The sequence below is a fragment of the Muntiacus reevesi genome, chromosome 1, assembly GCF_963930625.1.
Source record: "Muntiacus reevesi chromosome 1, mMunRee1.1, whole genome shotgun sequence".
NCBI lineage: Eukaryota > Metazoa > Chordata > Mammalia > Artiodactyla > Cervidae > Muntiacus > Muntiacus reevesi.
In genome coordinates, this window is record NC_089249.1 from 77,818,660 (window position 1) to 77,843,492 (window position 24,833).

General features: G+C 38.6%; 1 protein-coding gene across 9 annotated transcripts in view; it reads left to right on the forward strand.

Annotated features, from left to right (window-relative positions):
• Nucleotides 1-24,833, forward strand: part of LOC136144509 (GON-4-like protein) — a 90,347-nt gene that overhangs the window by 31,694 nt on the left and 33,820 nt on the right. For all 9 annotated transcript variants that reach the window (XM_065902429.1, XM_065902422.1, XM_065902416.1 and 6 more), the window contains 9 exons: nt 1,029-1,222; nt 1,956-2,030; nt 2,196-2,246; nt 5,384-5,434; nt 6,042-6,137; nt 7,163-7,282; nt 7,870-8,040; nt 13,966-14,158; nt 21,028-21,129. In XM_065902429.1, the coding sequence (XP_065758501.1) occupies nt 1,029-1,222; nt 1,956-2,030; nt 2,196-2,246; nt 5,384-5,434; nt 6,042-6,137; nt 7,163-7,282; nt 7,870-8,040; nt 13,966-14,158; nt 21,028-21,129 (1,053 nt within the window). The remainder of the gene's footprint in view (nt 1-1,028; nt 1,223-1,955; nt 2,031-2,195; nt 2,247-5,383; nt 5,435-6,041; nt 6,138-7,162; nt 7,283-7,869; nt 8,041-13,965; nt 14,159-21,027; nt 21,130-24,833) is intronic.

Consider the following 24,833-nt stretch of genomic DNA (forward strand, 5'->3'; position numbering starts at 1 on the left):
AAGCTGAAGCTCCAGTACTTTGGCCACCTGATTCGAAGAGTTGACTCATTGGAAAAGACCCTGATGCTGGTAAAGATTAAAGGCAGGAGGAGAAGGGGATGACAGAGGAGAAGATGGTTGGATGGCGTCACCAACTCGATGGACATGAGTTTCAGCAAGCTTTGGGAGTTGGTGATGGACAGGGAAGCCTGTCGTGCTGCAGTCCATGGGGTCGCAAAGAGTTGTGCACGACTGAGCAACTGAACTAAATAATCAAGAGGCTTTTCCTTTTATCTGGTTATATATGTGCTCCTTTCTTGTAGAATAGAGGTACTTCATCTCCTCCCCCCTTTTTAATATGATTCAGAATGGATGTTTTTATTGGTTTACTCCTGTTTTTCTGTTTTCTAAACTCAGTAATATAATAATAATAATGATAAATTATGTTTATATAATATTTCATGGGTTATAAGGCACTTTGATAGGTATTATTTCACTTAATCTGCATGGCATCACTGATGGGAAGATATCTGTATTTTACAAAAGAAAAAAATTAAGAATCTGTTGCCAAGGTAACCCAGTTAAGTTGTAGATCTGAGACGTAAGCCTTGGATTTCTGATGAATTACCTGGGCAGTATAGAGTAATAATTAAGACAGTTCTAGACCTAAAGTGCTTGGCCTCGGAACATGGCTTTGTCATTATTATCTCTTGGGAAAGTTTCTTAATCTTTCTGCCTCAGTTTCTTCCTCTGTGCAGTGGGGAAAAGAACAGTCCCTACCTTGTATGGTTGTCATGAGGAGTAAGTGAAGTAATGTGTATAAAGTGTGTAGAAGAATGCCTGACCTGATAGGAATATTCAGGGAATGCTGGATGTTACTGCTGTGTTATCACCGCCTCTGCCATTCTCACCACTGTTCCACCCTAGGCTTCTTTGGTTTCTAGGACCAGACAGCTGGAAGGTGGTTTTTCTTTCACTGCTGACTTCTTGGGTTGTGTTCTGGGAACAGTTGCCTTGGTATTCTGGTGATGTTCTTGGTTTATTTGCAGAAGAGCATGACAGTGAAGAAAATGAGAAAAGGCGAAAAAAGAAAAAGGGTACCAAGAGGAAAAGAGATGGAAGGGATCAAGAAGAAAGGACTTTGTCTTGTGACCTGAAGCTGGATGACATGCTTGACCGCACCTTAGAGGACGGCGCCAAGCAGCACAACCTGACCGCAGTCAACGTGCGAAACATCCTTCATGTGAGTATGACCGGGGCAGTAGTGTAATGGGAACACAGCTCTTTCACAGGAGGCAAGTAGAAATAATTAGGAAACTTTGCAGTCTTGGTATGTTAATTACTAATTTTATGAGTTCCTGGTGGTAAAATATTCTACATTTCAAGGTAGCTTTCTCTTTGCATTTGGCACAAGTTTGAAATGTGAACACACGTGAAAGAGCTTAATTGGGAGGACAAACTGTTCCTCAGCTTCCTTCCACTGATTTGATTGTTTCTTGTTTAGTAGATTCAAAGATAATGGGAGATGATAATGGATTTACTCTTGTGGGTGGATATGTCTGAAAAGATGCCCAGTTAACAGTTTACAGTACTTTGCATTCATAAGCAAATTCTCTTCTTTGCTATGTAGAAGTACAACTATTTATAAAACTGCTGTTGTTTATTACTGTTTCTCTTAAGCAGATAGTTAACTGGAGAATTTTTTTTTTTACTGGAGAATTTTTTTTTTTATGTGCACCATTCCTGTTAGTGTCAGCTAACGAGGTTGATGCATTTGCTTACTGCATTGTTGAACACTGTGTGCTTCTCCAAAATGTGCTTCTTTGCTTTCAGTTGCTTTGCTTTACCCTGATTTGAAGCCATTTGAGTATCTAGCTCTCATTTATCCTCTACATATATCTAGCAGAGTTATATAGAGATGAGTATTATCTGGATAATACATCTTTGTTTCATAAAGTGAAATTTCCTTTCTCCAGGAAGTAATCACAAATGAACATGTGGTAGCTATGATGAAAGCAGCCATCAGTGAGACGGAAGATATGCCAATGTTTGTGAGTAGTTCTTGTTCTTTGAATGTCATGAGACAGAGCTATCTGTAAATTGGCAAAGTATAGGAAGGAGGTCATTTGGAAGTTTGTAAATAATGTAACAGTTAGGGACAAACTCAGTCACTCCATGATTTTTATTGACTATTTTTTTCTCATTTTCCTTCTTAGGAGCCCAAAATGACACGCTCTAAACTGAAGGAAGTGGTGGAAAAAGGAGTGGTGGGTGTTCTGTTTTTTCTTTGTTGTATATTTAGCTTTGTTAATATTATCTAATTCCAGGTTATTTGTAGGGCAATTATTATGATCTAGGTTTTCCTCCTTAAAGAAATAGTTGTAAAAGACAAATAGACATGTGGAGATGGAATATATGACATTATTTTTATTTTTATTATTTTTTTTCATTTATTTTTATTAGTTGGAGGCTAATTACTTTACAATATTGTAGTGGTTTTTGTCATACATTGACATGAATCAGCCATGGATTTACATGTATTCCCCATCCGAGCACTTCCAATAAAACAACTAAAACAAAAATAAACTATGACGATAATGTCATATATTTCCATAGGTAGATAAGTTTTGGAGTATTTGAAAGCAGTGAGCGAGGACAGTCTTTCTATTTGTGGCGTGAGAGATGTGGCAGAGTGATTAAGGTAGTATATTTCAAATTGCGTTTCAGGGACAGTTTTATCACGACCACCCTAGTATGGGTCCCTCATGAGTGCTAACTGAAAAATGCAGATTTGGGGGCTCACCTCAGACTGAAGAATCGGGACCCATGGGTAGGGCCTGGGAATATGCATTGTTGAATACTAAGGTATGAGAGCCACTTGAAGACTTCTAAAGCATTCTGGTGCAGCACAGCAAGCTCTTTAAAGCTGGGGACTGTGTTTTCTTCTACTTCACAAGCACGTGTCCGGCTTGTGCTGACCTTTTGTGACAAGGCAGGAGGTAGTCCTGAGGGAGTCCATTCTGTCTCTGATAGTAAGGAAGATTTACCTCCTGGACCCAAAATACCTGTTATAGTTTTTGTCTGTCTGATTCTGTTCCTTGCAGCCCTGTAGAGGAAATATCGGCTCCTCTTTCATATGACCTTTCCTCTAGTTGAAGAATACTCGTATATCTTCTTAAAACATTCTTTTCTTGCTAAATGTTCCCCAATTAAAAAAAAAACTTTTTTTGGCCATGTTGCACAGCACATAGGATCTTAGTTCCCTAACTAGAGATCGAACCTGAGGCCTCTGCATTGGAAGGTGGATTCTTAACCACTGGACCACAAAGGGAAGTCTCATGCATTGGCTTTTTTTGAGAATCACATCATATATATATATATATGTCTAATTGACTAACTCTGGTTGCATAAAGTGAAATTTCATCTTTGGGAAAGTAATTACAAATGAACATGTGGTAGCTATGATGAAAGCAGCCATCAGTGATACAGAAGTTATATGAAGTCTGCCTGACATAGAATATAATTAACATTAATTCCATATTTGACTTGGGGAAAAAAAACCCATTTGAGATCCAAATCAGGCTCTAGATTATGTTTACCACCCATGTATATTTGCATAGAAGGTGGACATCCCAAGACTGTGGTTTATGTGGGGAGCAAGGTTTAAAGTCCATTTCTCTTGCTTTTTAATGCTTAATAGACTGACTCTTTCCTGATGGATTTGGCAGTGGGGAAATCTGTTGGTTTATAAACAAACATGATTGCTTGGGAAATCCCGTGGATAGAGGAGCCTGGAGGGCTACAGTCCATGGGTCACAAAGAGTTGGACATGACCTAGCAACTAAACAACATAAACAAGACTCTGATTTTAAAACTCTTGACTGTAGTCTAAAAAATCTTTATGCAAATGTCCTAGGAATCAGGTATAAGAATGTGTGTTGAAGCACTTTTTGAAATAATAATAAATTAGAAACAACATAATTGTACATAAATGAAGAAATTGTTGAGTTAGTACATGTCAGTTCTTACCATGCTATACTCTGCAGCAAATAAAAACAGGTTTATAATGTGGACATGAAAATATTTGTAAGACAAAGTGCTATGGAAAACAAGTTGCACGATAATATTTAATTGCAGTCTCCTATTTACATACATATGGTTTTACATACATATGGAAGCTGTTTACATATGTATGGCATATGTGTGTCTGTGCGTGTCTAGAAAAACATTTGTAATAATGCATATCAAGCTGTTGATGGTTTCCTTTGCCCAAGGCACTAGGATTGGAAGAGGAGGAATGAAAAGAGGGCTTTATATTATTTACTCTATTTACTTCTAGGTTATTTGATCTTTTTATAATCATGTTTTTATGGATGACAAGTAATTTTCTTTATCACAGAAAACTTGGAAAATGCAAATATATAATCTCTAATACTGTAAAAAAGTAAAAAATAAAAACAAACATGAGACGAACTATGGACCTGAATCACAGTACTCCCTTCACTCTATATTGGGCCTACACAGAGCTAGCTGAATAGCTACAACATAGCAGGCTGTGAAGATATGGAGGACCTAAGGATTCTTGTAGAGACAAAACCTAATGACCTACTGGAGTTTGTTCATGATGATTTTGTTTGGGTCACCATGAGATGGTCAAGAAATTATACAGTCCAATTATACACTCTAATGGCATTTTGTCAGGAGTATATAAGAGATTTTAAAGGATTCTTTAAAAAACTTGTTCCCCCACCAACTCTATTCTTTAAAAATTAAGAAAAAGTTAAAAGAATTTTAGAGTGACTCTAGATTCCATCTAGACTTAACAATTGTAAAATTTTGCCATATTTGCTTTATGTGTATATATGTCTATTTTTTTTGCTGTACTGTTTTGAAAAGAAGTTGTGTACAAATTGATACTTCACCCCTAAATCCTTCCCTAAGAACTTTCAGTGGCTGGCTGTTTGGAAGCATACTTAGGTAGCTTTATGTAATTGATTAAGAAAAATTACAATTTATGTGATTGATTGTTAATTGATACAAATGGCTGCTATTGCCTATAGTATCATAGATTTGTGTACTGTGGTTGTTTACAAATAGTTTTCACATTTATTATTCTATGTGAACCCAAGCTATAATATAAAGTAGGCAAGACAGACACTTTGTTCATTTATGGATAATACAGATTATTATTAGGTTTAGGGCAGAAATGCTAATGGTGGGAAAAGATTTGTCTCTCCTTTTCTTCTGCCAAGCTCTGACAAATACTTGAGAGTGTAGATCAGTACCCCTACATCATTGTAGTTATGTGTGAGTCCCATGGTTCCTTGTGATGGTAGAGAAGTAAAAATGAAAAACAGTCCATTTTAGTTAAGAGAACTTACCTATTTATATTCTTTGTTGGTAGGTAATTCCAACATGGAATATTTCACCAATTAAGAAGGCCAATGAAATTAAGGTAAATTTGGAAGAGGTAATTCTGTTCTTCTCAAGAAAGACTTCATCAGTCTCAAAACCCTTTTATTTGTTAACTTTTTTTGGACCTATATATTTAGCTAAATCTCAGCTTTGGTTTTTTCCATTCTGTTACTCTTGGATTTGACTCTCATGCTAGAAATTAAAAATTGTTTTTTAAAGTTTATTTATTTATTATTTTATTTTTGGCTGTGCTGGTTCTTTGCTGCGAGGGCTTTTCTTGAGTTGCAGAGAGCGAGGGCTCCTCTCCAGTTGTGGTGCACAGGCTTCTCATTGCAGTGGCTTCTCTGGTTGAGGAGCCCAGGTTCTAGAGCTCAGGCTCAATAGTTGTGGTGCACAGGGTGTGGGATCTTCCTGGATCAGAGATTGGATCTGTGTCTCCTGCATTGATTGGCAGGGGGATTCTTTACCACTGAGCCACAAGGGAAGCTCCTAGAAATTTTTTTTAACTCTTGACTTACTGCTTGCTTTAGCTGCTTATGCTGTTAGAATTTCTTTTTACCTGCTCTGGTTTCTCCCCTTTACTTTCTAAGTACATATGATTCATATTTTCTTATAAATTTATTTTATTTATTTCTATAATTATGTAGCCTCCTCAGTTTGTGGATATCCACCTTGAAGATGATGATTCGTCAGATGAAGAGTACCAGCCAGATGATGAAGAAGAAGATGAGACTGCTGAAGAGGTCAGTGGTTACCTGTGTGAGTGTTAGTTGGTAATAAAGAAAATTTTTGGTTCCACAAGGCAGACTGTACTTTGCTTCCTGAGTAATATCACTTGTTCTATACAGAGGGTTGAAACAGTACTTTTTCAACTCCTTTGTTTACATAAATCTAAGACTATGACTCCTTTTCGTGTTCCCTTAAGTTTTTTCATGTCTTGTATTATGAAATATAATACACATATAATGTGTAGAACTGTGCATAGGATAAAACAAAACTATACAGCTTGAATAACTATAAAGCTAATCCTCATTAAACTTCCTTAAAGTCATTAAATGTAATTTGCCAGACACCTCTTATCACAATCACTTCTCTTCCCCTACAAATAACCACTATCTTGACTTTTTGGTAGTTACTTCCTTGCTTGACTTGGGTTCCATCCCTGGGTTGGGAAGATCCCCTGGAGAAGGGAAAGACTACCCGCTTCAGTATTCTGGCCTGGAGAATTCCATGGACTATACAGCCCATGGGGTCGCAAAGAGTCGGACACAACTGAGCGACTTTCACTTCATTTCCTTGCTTATCTTTATAGTTATATCACCTAAATATACAGCTCTACCACACTATGTTCAGTTTTTTATTGTTTCTGAAACTTATGTAAATGGAACCACTAGTGTATATATTCTTTTGTGGGGCCTTTTTAAAGTTTGGTTCAACACAAGTCATTTGAAATTTTATGTTTGTTTGTGGCTGTAGTTTTTTCATTTTCATTATAGCCATGTAACAAGTCTATAATGTGTTCTTTGACTTGTTTGTTAAAGGATTTTAAATCAGTGCCTTACAGTTTTGCAGAGGTTATGACACTGATGAGTATAGTGATCAGATCCCTGTTTCTACTTCAGAAATTTAAGCTTCTGTTTAAATTTTATTCTTTTACTCTGACTAATTCAGTGATTGATATTTTATTATTCATTCTATTGAGATACCTCAGACTCAGTAGAATGAGGTAGGGGCATAAATATGAAAGTGAACTGGATTTGTTTTGTAGAGTTTATTGGAAAGCGATGTGGAAAGCACGGCTTCATCTCCACGTGGGGCAAAGAAGTCCCGACTGAGGCAGTCTTCTGAGATGGCTGAGACAGATGAGGAGAGTGGCATATTATCAGAGGTAAATCCATACCATGCTCATAAGATAGATTAGAAATATTGTGTAAGTAGATTATTTAACCGTATAAATAGTTTATCCATGGTGATTCTGAGCTGTCACCTTTTGCCAAACATGATTCAAGATCAGTAACCATGCCATTATCTTCCTTGTATTTGTGACTAGTTATAACTGAATTTCCAAGTCCCTTAAGTCAGTGAAGGGTTAAAAGAAAAGTGGAACTCAGTAACAGGCAGAGAGATTTTTTGAGTTTTTGTTAAGGGCCCAAATATGAGTGACTGGCAGGGTTTCTTTTCTTCTACCCTTCTCTCTTTTGTATGTGTTTTCTAATATTCTAAAGCCATTTTATTTTATTTCCCATTTTCAGTAACCTAAGTAGCATCCTGTTGGCTTCATTGGAAATAGGATGAAACCTATTAGATTAATTTACTTGACAATGTCTTTGTTTTTTTCTTTACCTCTCTCTGGCTGGGAAGAGAAAAATCGCTAGCATGTAGAAGATGTGCTTCTCTCTTCCTGCTTCTTTTTTTCCTTCCACTTTTCCTCCCCTTTCCCCTTCATTTTTTAACATAGTTGCCTCTTTTAATTAGGCTGAGAAAGTCACCGCACCTGCCATCAGGCACATCAGTGCTGAGGTAGTGCCCATGGGGCCTCCGCCCCCACCAAAGCCCAAACAGACCAGGGATAGTACTTTCATGGAGAAGCTGCACGCAGTAGATGAAGAGCTGGCTTCCAGTCCGGTCTGCATGGATTCTTTCCAGGTGAATGTAACTCTAAATTGCTGAGAAAGCAAATGGAGTAATCAAATTGGGAAGGGAGAACGGAAGATATTAGATTCTGATATAATAAGTTCGTGTCATGAAATTATAGGTCTTTGGTACTATTTGGTTTGTACTATTTTATTGTAAGTGAGAATTAAGTGAGATTGGCAGTTCCTAAGGAAGGTATAAAGGTATGTGACAGAGCATTTTTAAAAAAAAATTATTTATCTGTCTGCACTGTATCTTCGTTGTGGCATGTGGAATCTTTAGATGCAACATGCAAACTTAGTTGTGATGTGTGTGATCTAGTTCCCTGACCAGGGATTGAACCTGGCCTCCGGCATTGGTAGTGTGGAGTCTTAGCCACTAGACCACCAAAGAAGTCCCACAGAGAGAATTTTTAAATGTGGAACATAGAAACAGCCTTCAGCCAGATTCCTCAAAATTAAGCTTTACCAGAGTTGCTTTAATATCTTCTCCTTCTTTCTCTTTGTGCACATATTTTTTTTTCCTGAGTCACTTGAGAGTGTGCTGCAGTAATGATGCCCTTTTACCCCTAAATACCTTAGTGTATATTTCCTAAAAATGAGCACATTTGATTATGAAAATAAGGATGTATAATATATATAAAATCTATTAAAGTTCTTATTTGGATTTTATCAATTGTCCCAATAAGAAGAACAATTTTCTTGTGATCCAGGATCCAGTTTAGAATTCCATATTGTATTTAGTTGTCTCGTGTCTTAGACACTTTTAATTGGGAGCAGTTTCTCAATCTTTCTTTGTCTTTCATAACCTTGACATTTTTGAACCTTGTGAAGAAATTATTTAGCAGACTATTCCTCTATTTTGACTTTTCTAATAGTTCCTCATAATTTGATTCAGGTGATGTAATTTTGGCACAAATATCCCAGAAGTGATGTGTCCTTTTCAGTGCATCATGTCAGGAGGCACATGACTTCTGTCATGTTAAATTTGATCATATGGTTAAGGTGGTGTCTGCTTTTTTCCCCCTTACTGTAAAAATGTTATTTTTCCATTTTAAAATCAATTAATATGTATCTTTTTTTTGGAAGTAAAACATCTTTTACCCACTTATTTTAGCATCCATTGCTTATTCTTGATTGAAACAGTCATTACTATGGTTATTGTCAAAGGTCACTTTCTAAATCCCATCATTAGCTAGTTCTCTGTTTTGAGAAGTTTAAGCATGAACTTTATTTATTTATAAAACTTTATTTCATATTGGAGTATAGCCAACTGACAATGTTGAGATAGCTTCAGATGCCCCAGGTAGTTCCTTTTAATGTTTAGGCTTTCCCCAGTAGTCTTGCCAGTCAATGAAAAATATGTCTGTCTTAAAATTTAAAAACAGAATATTGAATAAAACAGCTCTGAAAGGACCATTTAATTTTTTAAATTTTTATTAAAAAAAATTTTTTTTTGGCTGAGTTGAGTGGCATGCAGGATCTTAGTTTACCAACCAGAGGTTAAACCCATGCCCCCTGCAGTGAAAGTGCTGAGTTTTTTTGTTTTTCTTTTTTTAGTATTCATCTTATATATTTTATTTTTATTTATTATTTTGACACTTTTTTTTCATTTATTTTTATTAGTTGGAGGCTAATTACTACAATATTGTAATGGTTTTTGTCATACATTGACATGAATCAGCCATGGATTTACATGGGATGGGGAATACATGAAAGTGCAGTTTTATAACCACTGGACTGCCAGGGAGGTCCCAAGGGTCACTTAATTTGATCACCCTGCTTTGGAGTGAATGAGTAACAGTGTTGGGATATAATAGTTTTTATGTAATAATTTATTCATACACATACTGAATGACTGAAGGTGGGGAATAACAGTGTACGAGACAGAAAAGGTATTTCCTCTTGGACCTTATAGTCTGTTGGAAAGAGATAAACTGTAAATGCATAAATTATTTCAGAGATGGGTGAGAAATGAACTAAATAAAAGCAAAGAAATAAGGTAGTGCCTTATGGCAGAAAGTGAAGAGAAACTAAAAAACCTCTTGATGAAAGTGAAAGAGGAGAGTGGAAAAGTTGGCTTAAAGCTCAGTATTCAGAAAACTAAGATTATCGCATCTGGTCCCATCACTTCATGGGAAATAGATGGGGAAACAGTGGAAACAATGTCAGACTTTATTTTTGGGGGCTCCAAAATCACTGCAGATAGTGAGTGCAGCCATGAAATTAAAAGACGCTTACTCCTTGGAAGGAAAGTTATGACCAACCTAGATAGTATATTAAAAAGCAGAGACGTTACTTTGCCAACAAAGGTCCATTTAGTCAAGGCTATGGTTTGTCCAGTGGTCATGTATGGATGTGAGAGTTGGACTATAAAGAAAGCTGAGTGCCGAAAAATTGATGCTTTTGAACTGTGTTGTGGTGTTGGAGGAGACTCTTGAGAGTCCCTTGGACTGCAAGGAGATCCAACCAGTCCATCCTAAAGGAGATCAGTCCTGGGTGTTCATTGGAAGGGCTGATGCTGAAGCTGAAACTCCAATACTTTGGCCACCTCATGTGAAGAGTTGACTCATTGGAAAAGACCCTGATGCTGGGAGGGATGGGGGGCAGGAGGAGAAGGGGACGACAGAGGATGAGATGGTTGGATGGCATCACTGACTCAATGGACATGAGTTTGGTTAAACTCCGGGAGTTGGTGATGGACAGGGAGGCCTGGCGTGCTGTGATTCATGGGGTTGCGAAGAGTTGGACACGACTGAGTGACTGAACTGAACTGAACTGATTGTGGTGCTGTACATAGGATGATCAAAAAAGTCCTCCTTGAGGAGGGCACATTTGAGCTGAGCTCTAAATAAGCAGGAGGCAGACATCCAAAAGATCTGGGAACATTTAAAAAAGCTTTTTTATGATATTTTCCGATTTAATGTTAAAAATGTCCCTTTGGCTAAGATGTGGGAAATGAACTATAGGAGAGCAAGAGAGGAAACAGAAATCTGTTGGGATATTATTGCAGTAGTCTAGGGAGAACTTCTTAAATTGATCTATAATTCAGTACAACCCCTTTCCAAATGTGAGCTGCTTATTTTGCAGAAATTGACAAGCTAATCCTAAAATTCACATGGAAATGCAGGGGACCCAGAATAGCCAAAACAGTCTTGAAAAAGAAAATAGTTGGAAGTCTGTACTTAGTGATTTCACAACTTATTACAAAGTTACTATAATCAAGACAGTCTTGTACTGGCATAAGAATAGACATATAGACCAGTGGAACAGAATTGAGAGAGTAAAAATTAACTCTGAAGACTTCCCTGGTAGTCGCTTAAGAGTGCACCTGCCATTGCAGGGTAACACAGGCTCAATCCCTGGTCTGGGAAAATTCCATACTTGCAGGGCAGCTAAGCCCGTGCGCCATAGCTGCTAAAGCCCACATGCTCTAGAGTCCACTTGCTGCAGCTACTGAAGCCCTCATGCCTTCAAGCCTGTCCTCCACAAAAAGAGAAGCTATCACAATGAGGAGCCCACGCACCACAACTGGAGAGTAGCCCCCGATTACCGCAGCTAGAGAAAGCCCTTTTACAGCAGTGAAGACCCAGTACAGACAAAAAATAAAGGAAAAAAAAAATTTTAATTAAAAAAAAAAACAACCCTCTTAATTTGTAGTCAGTTAATCTTTTAGAACTTGCCTGGTGGTTCAAACAGTAAGGAGTCTGCCTGCAGTCCGGAAGACCTGGATTCCATCCCTGCATCAGGACGATCCCTCGGAGAAGGAAATTGCAACCCACTCCAGTATTCAAGCTTGGAAAATTCCATGGACAGAGGAGCCTGGCGGGCTACAGTCCATGGCGTTGCAAAGAGGCAGACACAACTGAGCGACTTCACTTTGAACTTTTTAATCTTTAACAAGTGTGCCAAGACCAATTAATGGGGAAAGAATAGTCTTTCAACAAATGGTGCTACAGTAACTGGAAATAAGTTCATTTGTGTCTTTTTTTATTTTGATTCCATGTATGGGTAATACCATATGTTACTTGTCTTTCTCCACCTGCCTTGATTTACTTAGTATGTCCATCCATGTTGTTGCAAATGGCATTATTTCATTCTTCTTAAAAATATACTCTGAGTATCTTTTAAAATATATATATAATATATTTACTTGGCTGCATCAGGTCTCAGTTGTAGGACATAGGATCTTTGTTGCATCATGCAGGATCTTTCACTGTGGCACACGAGCTCTCTAGCTGTGGCATGTACGCTCAGCAGTTGTGGGGTGTGAGCTAAGTTGCTCCACTGGGATCTTAGCTCCCAGACCAGGGATAGAACTTGATTCCCTTGCATTGTAAAGCAGATTTTTAACTACTGGACCACTGAGGAAGCCCCCATTACTTCATTCTTTTTTTTCTAATGTTTTATTTTTTAAATTTTTTTGGCTGCACCATGCAGCATATGGGATTTTAGTTCCCCAGCCAGGGATTGAACCTGTGGCCCCTGCAGTAGAAGCCTGGAGTCTTAACCACTGGACACCAGGGAAGTACGCATTATTATTATTATTATTTTTAATGGCTGAGTAACATTCCTTTGCGTATATGTACCATATCTTCTTTATCCATTCATTTGTCAGTGGACATGTATGTTGCTTCCGTGTCTTGGCTGTTGTAAACAGTGCTGCAGTGAACATGGGGGTGCATATATCCTTTTGAATCTTACAAAACAGAAACAGACTCAAGTCTTAGAAGCAAACTGACGGTTACCAGGGGGAAGAGTAGGGGAGAGGGCTAGATTGGGAGTTTGGGATCGACAGGTACAGACTGCTGTATTTCAAACAGGTGACTAACAGGGACCTACTGTATAGCAGCAGGGAACTCTGCTTGGTATTCTGTAATAACCTAAATGAGAAAATAATTTGGAAAAATAGTAGAAAATAAACAAAATACAATTGGTGCTGCAACAACTGAAAATTCATATGTGAAAGTATGAAGTTTGATTTTAGCTCAGACCACACTCAAAAGTTAAAGTAGATAACTCACCTGAATTTAAGAGCTAAAACAATGAAACTGTTAAAAGAAAACAGAGTAAATCTTTGTGATCTTTGATTTAACCTTTGATTACTGTAATAAGTAATGAACCTCTTATAACTCAACCATAAAAAGACAACCCAATTAAACAATGGGGAAAAATATGAATAGACATTTCTCAATTCCTTTCCTTTTTTTCTCAATAAAAAAGAATGAAGTACTGATGCATGCTACAGGATGGATGAACTTTGAAAACAGGCTAAATGAAAGCAGCCAGAGACAAAAGGCCTCATATTGTATGATTCCTTTTACATAAAATTTCCATCATAAGCAAATTCATAGAGTCAGAAAGATTAGTAATTATTAGAAACTGGGATCAGGGAAGAATGGGGGGCATCTGCTAGGGAAAATGGAGTTTCTTTTGGGGGTGATGAAAATGTTTTAGAATTAGATAGTGGTGGTGCTCACTCAAGTGTAAAACCTACACAATTATGCACTTGAAAAGAGTGAGTTTTATGGTATGTAAATTTTATCATAAGGACAATAACATCAAGTATTTTGTTCTTTTTTTGTTGGTGGTGGTGTTGAAATTTTGGTTTTAAAACTGATGTCATTATAAGATACAAGGATATATTATACAACATGGGGAATATAGCCAGTATTTTACAATAACTATAAATGGAATATAACCTTTAAAAAAGAGAGAGACTGGTATTACCACCACCAACAAAAAACAAGAAAAAATAAAAAGCAATTGATGTCATTGTCCTTAATGTTTCTCAAAGAATAATAAACCCAAATGATTTAGAGAAGAGACCTTATGGTTTAAGCTAAGAAGAGAAGCACACAGGATATGATGAAGTTTGGGGAAACTGAAAGCATTAGGCATCCAGTGATAGATTTTTGTTTCCTTCTCCATTGTCTAGCCCATGGATGATAGTCTCATTGCTTTCCGAACTCGCTCTAAGATGCCACTGAAAGATGTTCCATTGGGGCAGCTAGAAGCAGAGCTCCGAGCTCCAGACATCACCCCAGACATGTATGACCCCAATACAGCGGACGATGAGGACTGGAAGATGTGGCTGGGAGGACTTATGAATGATGATGTGGGGAATGAAGGTAACTGCTTTTGTTTGCATTTACTGTCCTCTCTGTCCATGGTCTCTGTGGTAAAGTTTTCATTAGTTAAAATCTTAAGGGATGTTTTCAGTTGATTTAATTTTGTATTTAACAATATACTCTAAATCAGTAGTTAAGTCCCCCCTCCCTGTTTTCTGTTAAAAGAGTCTTGGGAATCTTTTGATTGCTAAGATTCTGCCTCTGAAACGTAAATGTACATAAAATTTTATATATGACTGCATGAGAGCACATTGTTTTACTCAAAGACTATTGTGTTAGTCAAGATTCTTCCTGATGCAAGTGGAAGAATCCTAACTCTCACCTTGCTGAAGGGCAAATGAAACCAGACTTTGGAAAGGGCAGAAAAACCTGCAGTGGAATTGAGGCTCTGTTTAGGCCCACTTTCTCTCTCTACAGCTGTTATCTCTACTTCTTTTTGTCAGTCAACTCTATTCTTAAACCTACTTTTCTACAAGACTGGAAATATGATCATAAGCACACCATTCACTTCTTGTTTTGTTCCCACATCAGAAGAAATCTCCCCTACAGGCTCCAGTTTGAAAAGTCCAGAGGAGCAACTCTGACTGGTTTGGTTTGATCACATTCCCACTCTCTTGGGGTTACATGGTTTTGATAGGAAGACTGTTTAAGCATGGAGGCCTGTGATTGGCAGCACCTCATAAGCAATATGGTTGGGATAAGCAGTTACTCAAAAGAAGTGATAGTGTTTCCAGAAGTAGGGAAGGAGAATTGATCAGACACAAGCAACGTTGACTACAGTCATACGTGGTGTAAGAATCCTTGCTGCAACCCTTATTTGTTTTAGAATATAAGTAAAAGTTCTGTCTTTAAAACAGTGAAATAAAGATTGTTAAAATTGTTTTTGGTGATTTTTTTTTTAAGTGTACTATAGTGAAAATCAGGTATCACTCATCATTTTGTGCAGTGTTTCTGTAAATGTAGAGGAAATGAGAGATTGCCTTGGTTTGTAGTGATTTCCAGATGATTCCTTTACCCCTCTGAGAATGTGCTGAAGCTATGCAGCCACTCCCCGGAAAAATGTCCACGTCTACATACATGAAGCTTTTTTATGTCACTTTTTTTTGGGGAGATTTATAATTTTCTTGAAGTTCATTTATTGACACTTCCTTTTTCTATCAACCTATCTCAAACTTCAAGGCTCACAAGGCTCAAAAACCTCTGCAGAAAGGCATGAGCAGGGACAAAGATAATTCTATCCATTTTATAAAAGTCTCAGAAATTCATTGTGTTACTTTGTGTTTCAGAATCCATGTGTTATACTGCTAGAATTAGAACCCAGTTTAGTTTTCTAGGAACATGTCTCAAGTCTCAGGGGGCATGAACGCATTTTTTAAATGCATATGATACTTCATAAGCAAGCTCTGCATTTTATCCTTAGACCTAAGCTAAGACAAAATATCGATAGAGATTATGTCTCATGGGTTTATTAGTGGCTTTATTAGTTCAGCAGCTTTGGTGCCTTAATTGTTAACACCTTGGTTGAAAGAGCTGAGATCCTGGCTATTGTGGAGGAAAGGCCAGACTGGGTTGGCTGTCAGGATTTTGGGAGCTTGGACAGTGTTTCTCATAGTTAGTGTCTAGAATTTGAATCAGAATCAGACTGTGTAAGGATGTTTGTGTTGGATGGTGTTAAGATGTAAATTCCATTCCAGGGCCTTGGCCTGTACCTACTGAATCAGAATCTCTAACGGGTATTGTCTAGGGATCTCATTCTCGTGTATCCTAAAGGTTGGGAACCACTGGCATGGGAGGAATAGAAGAGTATGATAAGGGTCAATTGAGGAAATGGAATAATGGTTAGTGGGGAGGGTGAAAATCTTTTCTTTAAAACAGAATTGTTTTATTTCCTTAGTAGGATCTATTTCAAAAAGGGAATATGAAGCCAGTGACTGGGGTAGATTTAGAAACCACATCTACCAGCTGAGTTTAATGAGTGCTGGTAAGTAGGAAGAAATGCTAGATATAGATCATAGATCAGCCATATGCTGGTTTATTTTTGTAGTATTATGTGGTTATTTTCATATGTTCCTAGTACCATCTGCTCTTCATATTATTAAGAGTCTCATTTGCAAAAAATAATTTAAGAGGTCTGCTAAAGGAGTTGGTACACCAAATTGAGATCAGCTGAGTAGATGCTGACATTGGGTGTTAATATCAGTCAACAAAGTAATTAGACCCAGAGGTTAGGTTCCACAATCAAGGTACTAAAAGCCAAGCAAAACTCAGAAGAAACCTTCCCAAGTGATTTTTCAGCATGTTTACCAAATGAATTCTCTGAGAATATTGGCTGGCCCACTTGTATGATACAACCAGAAGCCTTCTTTGTAGATCTTGCACCTAAACAGATGGGGGTCCAGACGTGTCTACAGTATCCATTTGATATAGGTTTTCTCTGGAACTTAAATTATTCAGCAGCACTTGTAAAGAATCTGCTCTAAAGAGGCTTACATAGAAAGTACTGTAGAGATTAGGAAGACAGGATTCCATTCCTAAGGATTTAAAACATTTTTATTGGGGAGATGACCTATAGATGGGTGAAAAAGACTTCACATTTAAATAACTATATACAAACAATGCAGATTTATATATTGTAAACATAATAAATGTTGAATGAAGAATATCAGGTTAGCTAACACAACATTGTAAGTTAATTATACTCCAATAAAAATTAAAAAAAAAGATTTATCAGGTTAGATTGGGGTTTATCAGTACAGATTTTTCAGTGATGGTGAATCAAAGATGTGTGTGTATATATTTTTATTTTTAATGAAAGATACTCATTTGTTGTGAAAAATGAAAACATTACAGAAGGGCACAAAGTGAAAAGGACCAGTTCTGTTCTTCAGTTTTTGTTAATTCTTTCTAACTATTTTCTGTGTATCCAATCAAGCACATATTTATCTTTTTTTCCATGAAAGGCATCATGCTATACATGTCATCCTGCGTCTGCAACTTGCTTCTTTCACTTAATATAATTTAGAGATCTTTCTATTGTAATGTATACAGATCTCCCTCTTCTATTTAATGGCTGTACAGTGGGTAAGGTGTTTTTGTTTTAATTCAGTTCCTCAGTTGTGCTAGCCACATTTCAGGTTCTCAGTTGCCTCATGTGATTACTATTGTACAATGCATATGTATTAGAACATTTCCAACCTTGCAGAAAGTTCTGTGAGATGATGCTCATCTAAAGTTGTCTTGGGAAAAATTTCACCTTAATATAACAATTCTGTATTTTATTGGCTCCTTCACAATTTGTATTTAGCAGCCTGTAGGGAAAGAGCAACGGAGAAGGTGATGGCACCCTACTCCAGTACTCTTGCCTGGAAAATCCCATGGACGGAGGAGCCTGGTAGGCTGTGGTCCATGGGGTCGCTAAGAGTGGGACACGACTGAGCGACTTCACTTTCACTTTTCACTTTCATGCATTGGAGAAGGAAATGGCAACCCACTCCAGTGTTCTTGCCTGGAGAATCCCGGGGACGGGGGAGCCTGGTGGGCTGCCGTCTGTGGGGTTGCGCAGTCGGACACGACTGATGGGACTCAGCAGCAGGGAAGGAGCAAATCAGCCAAGATGGTGGTGGGCAGGCTCCCTTGCCCCACAGCCTCTTGCTCTCGCCCCACGTTTTGTAAATATATGGTTATGTAACAGCTGAGATCACTTAAAGCACTGTGCGTCACAATGTACCTTCTCGGTCATGGGCCACTTTTGTTCTGTAAACACATAAAAACTGCCCCTGAAAAGCCCTTGAGGCTATATTATGGCTGTGTGTCAGCTGCGTCAACCACGAGAGCGTACAGCATGCCTGCTGCTTCAGCTGCTGTGCCAACCTGGAGAGAACAAACAGTCTGCAGTTCCTATGACTCCTTGAGTTTTCTTCCAGCTTCCCTGCTTGCGCCTTGCCTACCCTGGGTTCAGAGAACAGTGTGCACAGTGAGGAACAGCAAGACAACTGGCATAGTTGACAGGATACCCAGGAGGTAGAGGAGCCTGAGGCGCCAACACATAACATTTGTTACCAGGTGGCTGCAGTTCTCTTTATGTGGAACCTGATGGAAGACTGGGAAGCGGTGGGTAGTTCACCAGATAACATTGAAAAGGCATGACAGGTGGTGAGTTCCCGTTTGCCTGACAAGGTGGCTGGCACCGTGGGGTGGATTTTCCTAACTGCCTTGAAGGTGAATATGGATAGTGCCCTCTGTGATGCCACGCAAGTGTGCCAGTTGCAGAGACAAGAAGAGTTGAAACCTTGCGTATGTATGCTTAAACAAGAGATGCATGGCCTCGAGGAGGAACCCAGTGCCTCGGACTATGAAGTAATGAGGGACGATGATGATGAACATTGTGAGACCTTTGGTCCCCACTTGGCAGCAAGGCCCTATTTACAGCAGAAAGTGAAACATGAGCACCCTGTGGCCCAGGGGGAGCATCCTCAAGGGGCCCCCAGGGTGACTGAGTTCACAAGATATCACCCATATACACAGGTGGAGTTGGTCGACTTGGGTAAGCAGTTTCAGCAAAAGCAAGGAGAACCCTTGGCAGCATAGCTTTTGTGACTCTGGGACACAGAAGTGTTTGCTATCCTTTGTTCTGGGGACAAAATAGAACAGTTGGCATGTATAACCACTCACCCCTCATTGAGACAAAGGTTACAGAACGCTAGGCGACTCATGCAGGGGGTGCCTAACCAAACACATACCCTGATAGAATGGATTAATGCCGCCATCCACACCGTGTGGATGAAGGCAGGAGAACTCCCAGACACTAGCTATGGAGGCAGCTGCAACTGGAGCAGCAGTTTACCAGGTGTGAGAAGCACCCAGAACAAGAGATACAAGCAGTTACATGAACTCATGATGTGAGCTGTAATCCTGAAGATACAGGTTTGTGATTGAGCTGTGAACGCCACAGAAATCCCATCTCTGAAGGGGTGGGCCTGCCTCCTGTGGGAGGATTTTGTGAGTCCTTACTGAGGGAGAGCATACAAGACACCATTTTGAAAGCGTGAAGAGCCTGAAGCGGGCCCTAGCTGGCAGGGGCCGCTTTTGGGTTACACAGATGCAAATGTGGGCTGATTTGTGTGAAGGTATACTGTAATAGCTATGTCCTGTCTTTAGATCTAGCTGTGTCCTCTCTTGCAGATTTAGAACAGTGTACTGTGAAGGCTGTGTCCTAGATTTAGAACAGGGTACTGTGAAGGATGTGTGCTATGATGTGTTACTAACTTCTGACTCTGTTGCAGATTTAGAAGTGTGAAAGCATTTGGAAGGAATCATGTGGGTGGGCTGTGAATGCTGCAGAAATCCCTCTTTGAATGGGTGGGCCTGGTGCCTGTGGGTGGTTTTGCAGGTCCTTAGTAAAAAGCCCTGCAGGGGTGGAGTTGCCCCTGTCGAGGCTTTCCTGCAATCTCACAAGGGCAGATGGTGGGCTGGCGATGGAAGATAAAGGCACTCCATATGCAGTGGGTGGCTCTTCTAGCCCCGTGAGGGCAAGGACTGCAACATGAGTTCCAGGTGATACTGGGCGTTGGGTTTTGCTCTGCTTTGGGGATGCAGCTGTTTGTTGTAGCATCTGCTGCTGTTGTAGAATGTGGGTTCGTGGGTCTTTGTTACCTCACCAAGGGAGTATCGTGGAAGATGGACTGCATGTGGACTGTGAGGCGAGAGACCCTGAAGGGGTGGAATGTGAGGAAAGAGCAGATTAGCCAAGATGCTGATGGTCAGACTTTCTTGCCCCACGGCCTCTCACTCTCGCCTCACGTTTTATAAACACACGATCAGGTAGCAGCTGAGATCATTTATAGCACTGTGCATGTATGTCACATGTACCTACTTGGCCATGGGCCACTTTTGTTCTGTAAACATATGAAAGCTCCACCTGAAAAGCCCTTGAGGCCGCGTTATGGCTGTATGTTGACTGGGTCAGCCACGAGAGAATAGAGCGTGTCTGCAGTTCCTATGACTCCTTGAGTTTTCTTCCAGCTTCCCCGCTTGTGCCTTGCCAGCAGTGTGAGAACAGTGAGACAGAATCTAGAAGACATGATAGCATCAACATTAGAGAAAATTATGAGGGAGAAAAATATCCATATTTCTGTATTCTTACATAACAAATGTTTAGTATTTTTTGTGTATTTTTAGTTATTTCTGAGTTTTATTGTAGGGATATAATTTTTTCATGCTTATGAGTATTATATGAGTATTGTGTTGGACTTTTGTCATGTATATATTGATCATGTATATAATACTTAAATTCTGCATGTATCTTCTATCTTAATTATAGTCATTCCTTAATTATTGTGAGTTAGGGTTTTTTTTTAAAATTTTACTGTCAATGCCTTTGTATAAAGAATTTTGCAAAAAAAGTTTATTTTAATGAGATGCACTACTCTAAGTGAGTTTACTGAGATAAATTATATGTTCACTTTTTTGACTTTGGCTGCATTTTGAGAACTTTAAGTCTAGTTTGGAGGAAGGAAGGAACTTAGCTTAGTGGGGAGAATAGGTGAGATGAGTCAGCTGTGGGAAATGATCTATACACAGGCACTGAGGAAAAAAGAATAAGTAGTTTAAAAGCTTCGGAATAGGGAGTTCTCTGGCAGTCCACTGGTTAGGACTCTGCTTTCACTGCCAAGGGCCTGGGTTCAATTCCTGGTCAGGCAACTAAGATCCTGCAAGCCACATGGTGTGGCCGAAAAATAAATTAAAAAATTTAAAACTTCAGAATAAATGTGCTTCATTGGAATAGATTTCCTATGGTGCTGAACATCTTAAATATTCTTTAGAGATATGAGTTTACAGTTGAATAAGTGTCTGAAATTTTTTTTTCCTAGATGAAGCAGATGATGATGATGATCCAGAATATAATTTCCTGGAAGACCTTGATGAACCAGATACAGAGGATTTCCGCACTGACCGGGCAGTAAGAATCACCAGTGAGTCTTTGTGTGTTATGAGTCCTGCTTTTGACTTCTCCACATCTAGCTTTGTTTACTTTGCAGAATTTTGAGGTTGAAGCAGCCCACTCAAGACATTTAAGCTTCCTCTGCCTATTTATTTCTATAATTCTTTACATTTAACATCTATATTCAGGAATCCTATCAACTTTGCACAGTCATGTATTGAGCCCGGTATTTGGCAGTGATTGTACCAAAATGAGTAAGACATGACCTCTGCCTGTAGGATGTCAGCTTAGCAGGGGGATACAGACAGGAACGGTTACAGTACAGAGTGATAGGTGCTATAATAATAGCTTATGTATTGGTGGCCTAAAAGAGGGCATAGTGTCCTGTGTACATTATGGCTTGGGGAATGACTCACAGAATGATTCACCTGAGTTTAGAAGGAGCAATGAGAAGGCTTTGGTGAATGGGGGCAGAGAGGGATGTTGTAAATAGAAGAATGTTTGCAGAGCATGAAATTATGAAACAGCAATACATGTGTTTTGAAAATAGTAAGTAGTTTGATTTAGTTATCTGAGTTGTGGGAGAAAGTTAAGCAATGTTCAGTTTATGGAGAACATTAGATTTGATTTTTAATCTGTCAAAAAAGGTCAGAAAGTTTTAAGCAGGAAATCAGTAGAAACTGATTTGGATTTTAGAAATATTATTTTGATTTAATGCCAGTTTAATGTATTGGTTTTGGTGGGTAAAGAGAGCAAGATTGGAGGCATAGGAAATAATAACTTGGCTTGAATCATTTTTTTAAAGAAATTATTCCATTGCTAGTTTGCCAATAATGGATAACATGTTTCAGGAACTGTTGATTTGTTATTGAGTGTGTGCCAGTCCCTGTACTTGGATAATATCCACCGTATGGTGAAGGTAAAATGTTGGCTCTTGACAAGGTTATGCAGAAAGATTTATCAGTATCCAAAATGTTCATTACCTACCTAAATAATGTAGCTCTTTGTGCAGAGAGAATTATGTAAGCACAGTCCTTTAGATGTTCTGTTTTGTTGCTTTAGTTAATCTTTCATATTGTTTTTGAGATTAGAGTACCATTTTCTTTATGAAGGTCTTCTATTTATTTTGGTATCTTATGACAGTTAAGGTTAGAAGAAGCATTGAAAGGAAGGCACCAAGAATCAAAAAGAAAGTGTAGAAAAAAAAGGCTTGAGGATTTAGATTTTGAGAAAACTGTGTAGGATTGTCTAGGAAGGTATGAGAAAAACCAGGAAAGTCTTGTGTTTCAGAAACCAAGGGAAGAGTTAAGAAGGAGTGACTGGTCCACGGTGTCATGTGCTGGTGGTCATGAAACATTATTTGCTTGAAGCAGAAAAGTAGGAGATTGCATTTCAGTTTAGTTCTCATCCTGGAATACGTTTGCCTTCCCCTTTTGTTTGTCTGTTACTTTCTTCAGTTGACCTTGAAGAACTTGGGGGCTAGGGGTGCTAAACCAATGTGCAGTGAAAAATCTGACTGGAAGTTTTGACTGTCCCTAAACTTAACTACTAGTAGCCTACTGTTGGAGGCTTAGCAATAAATAATTGATTAACATGTATTTTGTATGTAATGTGTTTTATGTACTATATTCTTACAATAAAGTAAGCCAGAGAAAAGAAAATGTTATTAAGAAAATCACAAGGAAGACAAAATACATTTTTATACTACTGTTTTATCCATACCTCCAAATGTAAGTTTGTGTTAATTTGTTTACAAGATGAATTATCTGTCAGTAGTATTATCTCACATGACACAGAATACTGTAGATGTACATGTCACAAGCACTGGATATGAAAATTGAAAAGATAATGTGAAAAAGAAATTTATGTTTATTTACTGGTATAAGGATTCATGTATTGATAATGAAGAAACAACACTGATGGCTTGATGATAGCCTAGTGTAACTGATAGAATTGCTTCACAGTACTCTTGCCTAGAGATAAATGAATTGTTACAGAAATTTTATGGCATACAGTATTACAGTCATTAAAAAATTATGATGATGGCATCAGGTCCCATCACTTTATGGCAAACAGAAGGGGGGAAAGTGGAAGCAGTGACAGACTTTATTTTCTTGGGCTCCAAAATCACTGCTGACAGTGACTGCAGCTATGAAGTTAAAAGATATTTGCTCCTTGAAAGGAAAGCTATGACAAACCTAGACAGCATATTAAAATGCAGAGACGTTGCTTTGCCGACAAAGGTCCATACAGTTAAAGCTAATGAGGAAGCAGCAATATGATGGCTTGATGTAGTGTAATTGATAAAATTGCTTCACAGTACCCTGCCTATACACTGATGAAAGAATTGTTACAAAATTTTTATGGCATACAATAATATTATACATAATATTACATAATACATAATATTACAGTCATTAAAAAAAACTTAAGATCCTGCCAACCACTCCCAATCACTTTATGGCAAATAGAAGGGGAAAAAGTGGAAGCAGTAACATTTATTTTTTTGGACTTCAAAATCACTGCAGATGGTGAATGCAGCCATGAAATTAAAAGACATTTGCCCCTTGGGAGACAAAGTATTAAAAAGCAGAGACATCACTTTGCCGACAAAAGTCCATATAGTCAAAGCTCTGGTGTTTCCAGTTTTCATGTATAGATGTTAGAGTTGGACCATAAAGAAGGCCATGTGCCGAAGAATTGATGATTTTGAACTATTGGGACTGAATGGAGATCCAACCAGTCAATTCTAAAGGAAGTCAACCCTGAATATTCATTGGAAGGACTGATTCTGAAATTGAAGTGCCAGTACTTTGGCCACCTGCTTTGAAGAGCTGACTCACTGGAAAAGACCCCGATACTGGGAAAGATTGAGAGGGCAGAAGGAGAAAGGAGCGGCAGAGAATGAGATGATTAGATAGCAGTGGACATGAATTGGAGCCATCTCTTGGAGATAGTGGAGGACAGTGGAGCCTGAGGTGGTGCAGTCCTTGGGGTCGCAAAGAGTTTGCTATGACTTAGCACCTGAACAACAACATTACAGTCATATTCATGAACAGGATTGGAAGCACTGTTAAATTTTTTATAATTGTGATAGATTGATACAGGGTTTCTCTAATTACAAGAGAGAGGCGTACTGTATGATAATGTAATTCTTTGAGAGCGTAATTATAGTGAAGTGAAATGAAGACGCTCAGTCGTGTCTGACTCTTTGCGACCCCATGGACTGTAGCCCACCAGGCTCCTCCATCTGTAGGATTGTCCAGGCAAGAGTAATGGTGTGGGTTGCCATTTCCTTCCCCAGGGGATCTTCCCAACTCAGGGATTGAACCTGGGTCTCCTGCATTGCAGGCAGATTCTTTACTGTCTGAGCAACCAGGGAAACTCTAGCACATAGTTAATTTTATGTTATATCACTCACTTTATGCCTATGTAAGGATAGGTTATCCATTTCAATACAAGTCTTGCACAAGATTTTCTAATACTGGGGCAATGATAATGATGATGACACAAAAACATCTCATACACTTCTTGCCATACAATTATTAAATTTTCACACAAAGGCAAACACATCCACCACAGATAAATTTATTAACTGTTGGCATGATAACTGTTTACTATTCATTAAGTCATAGTGGATCTTCATAAAGGCCTTTATCTTCTTTGTCTTCACATTGAATCAGCTGAGGAGGAAGAGGAGAAAGAAGGGGGTTTGGTCTTGCTCTCCCAGGGGTG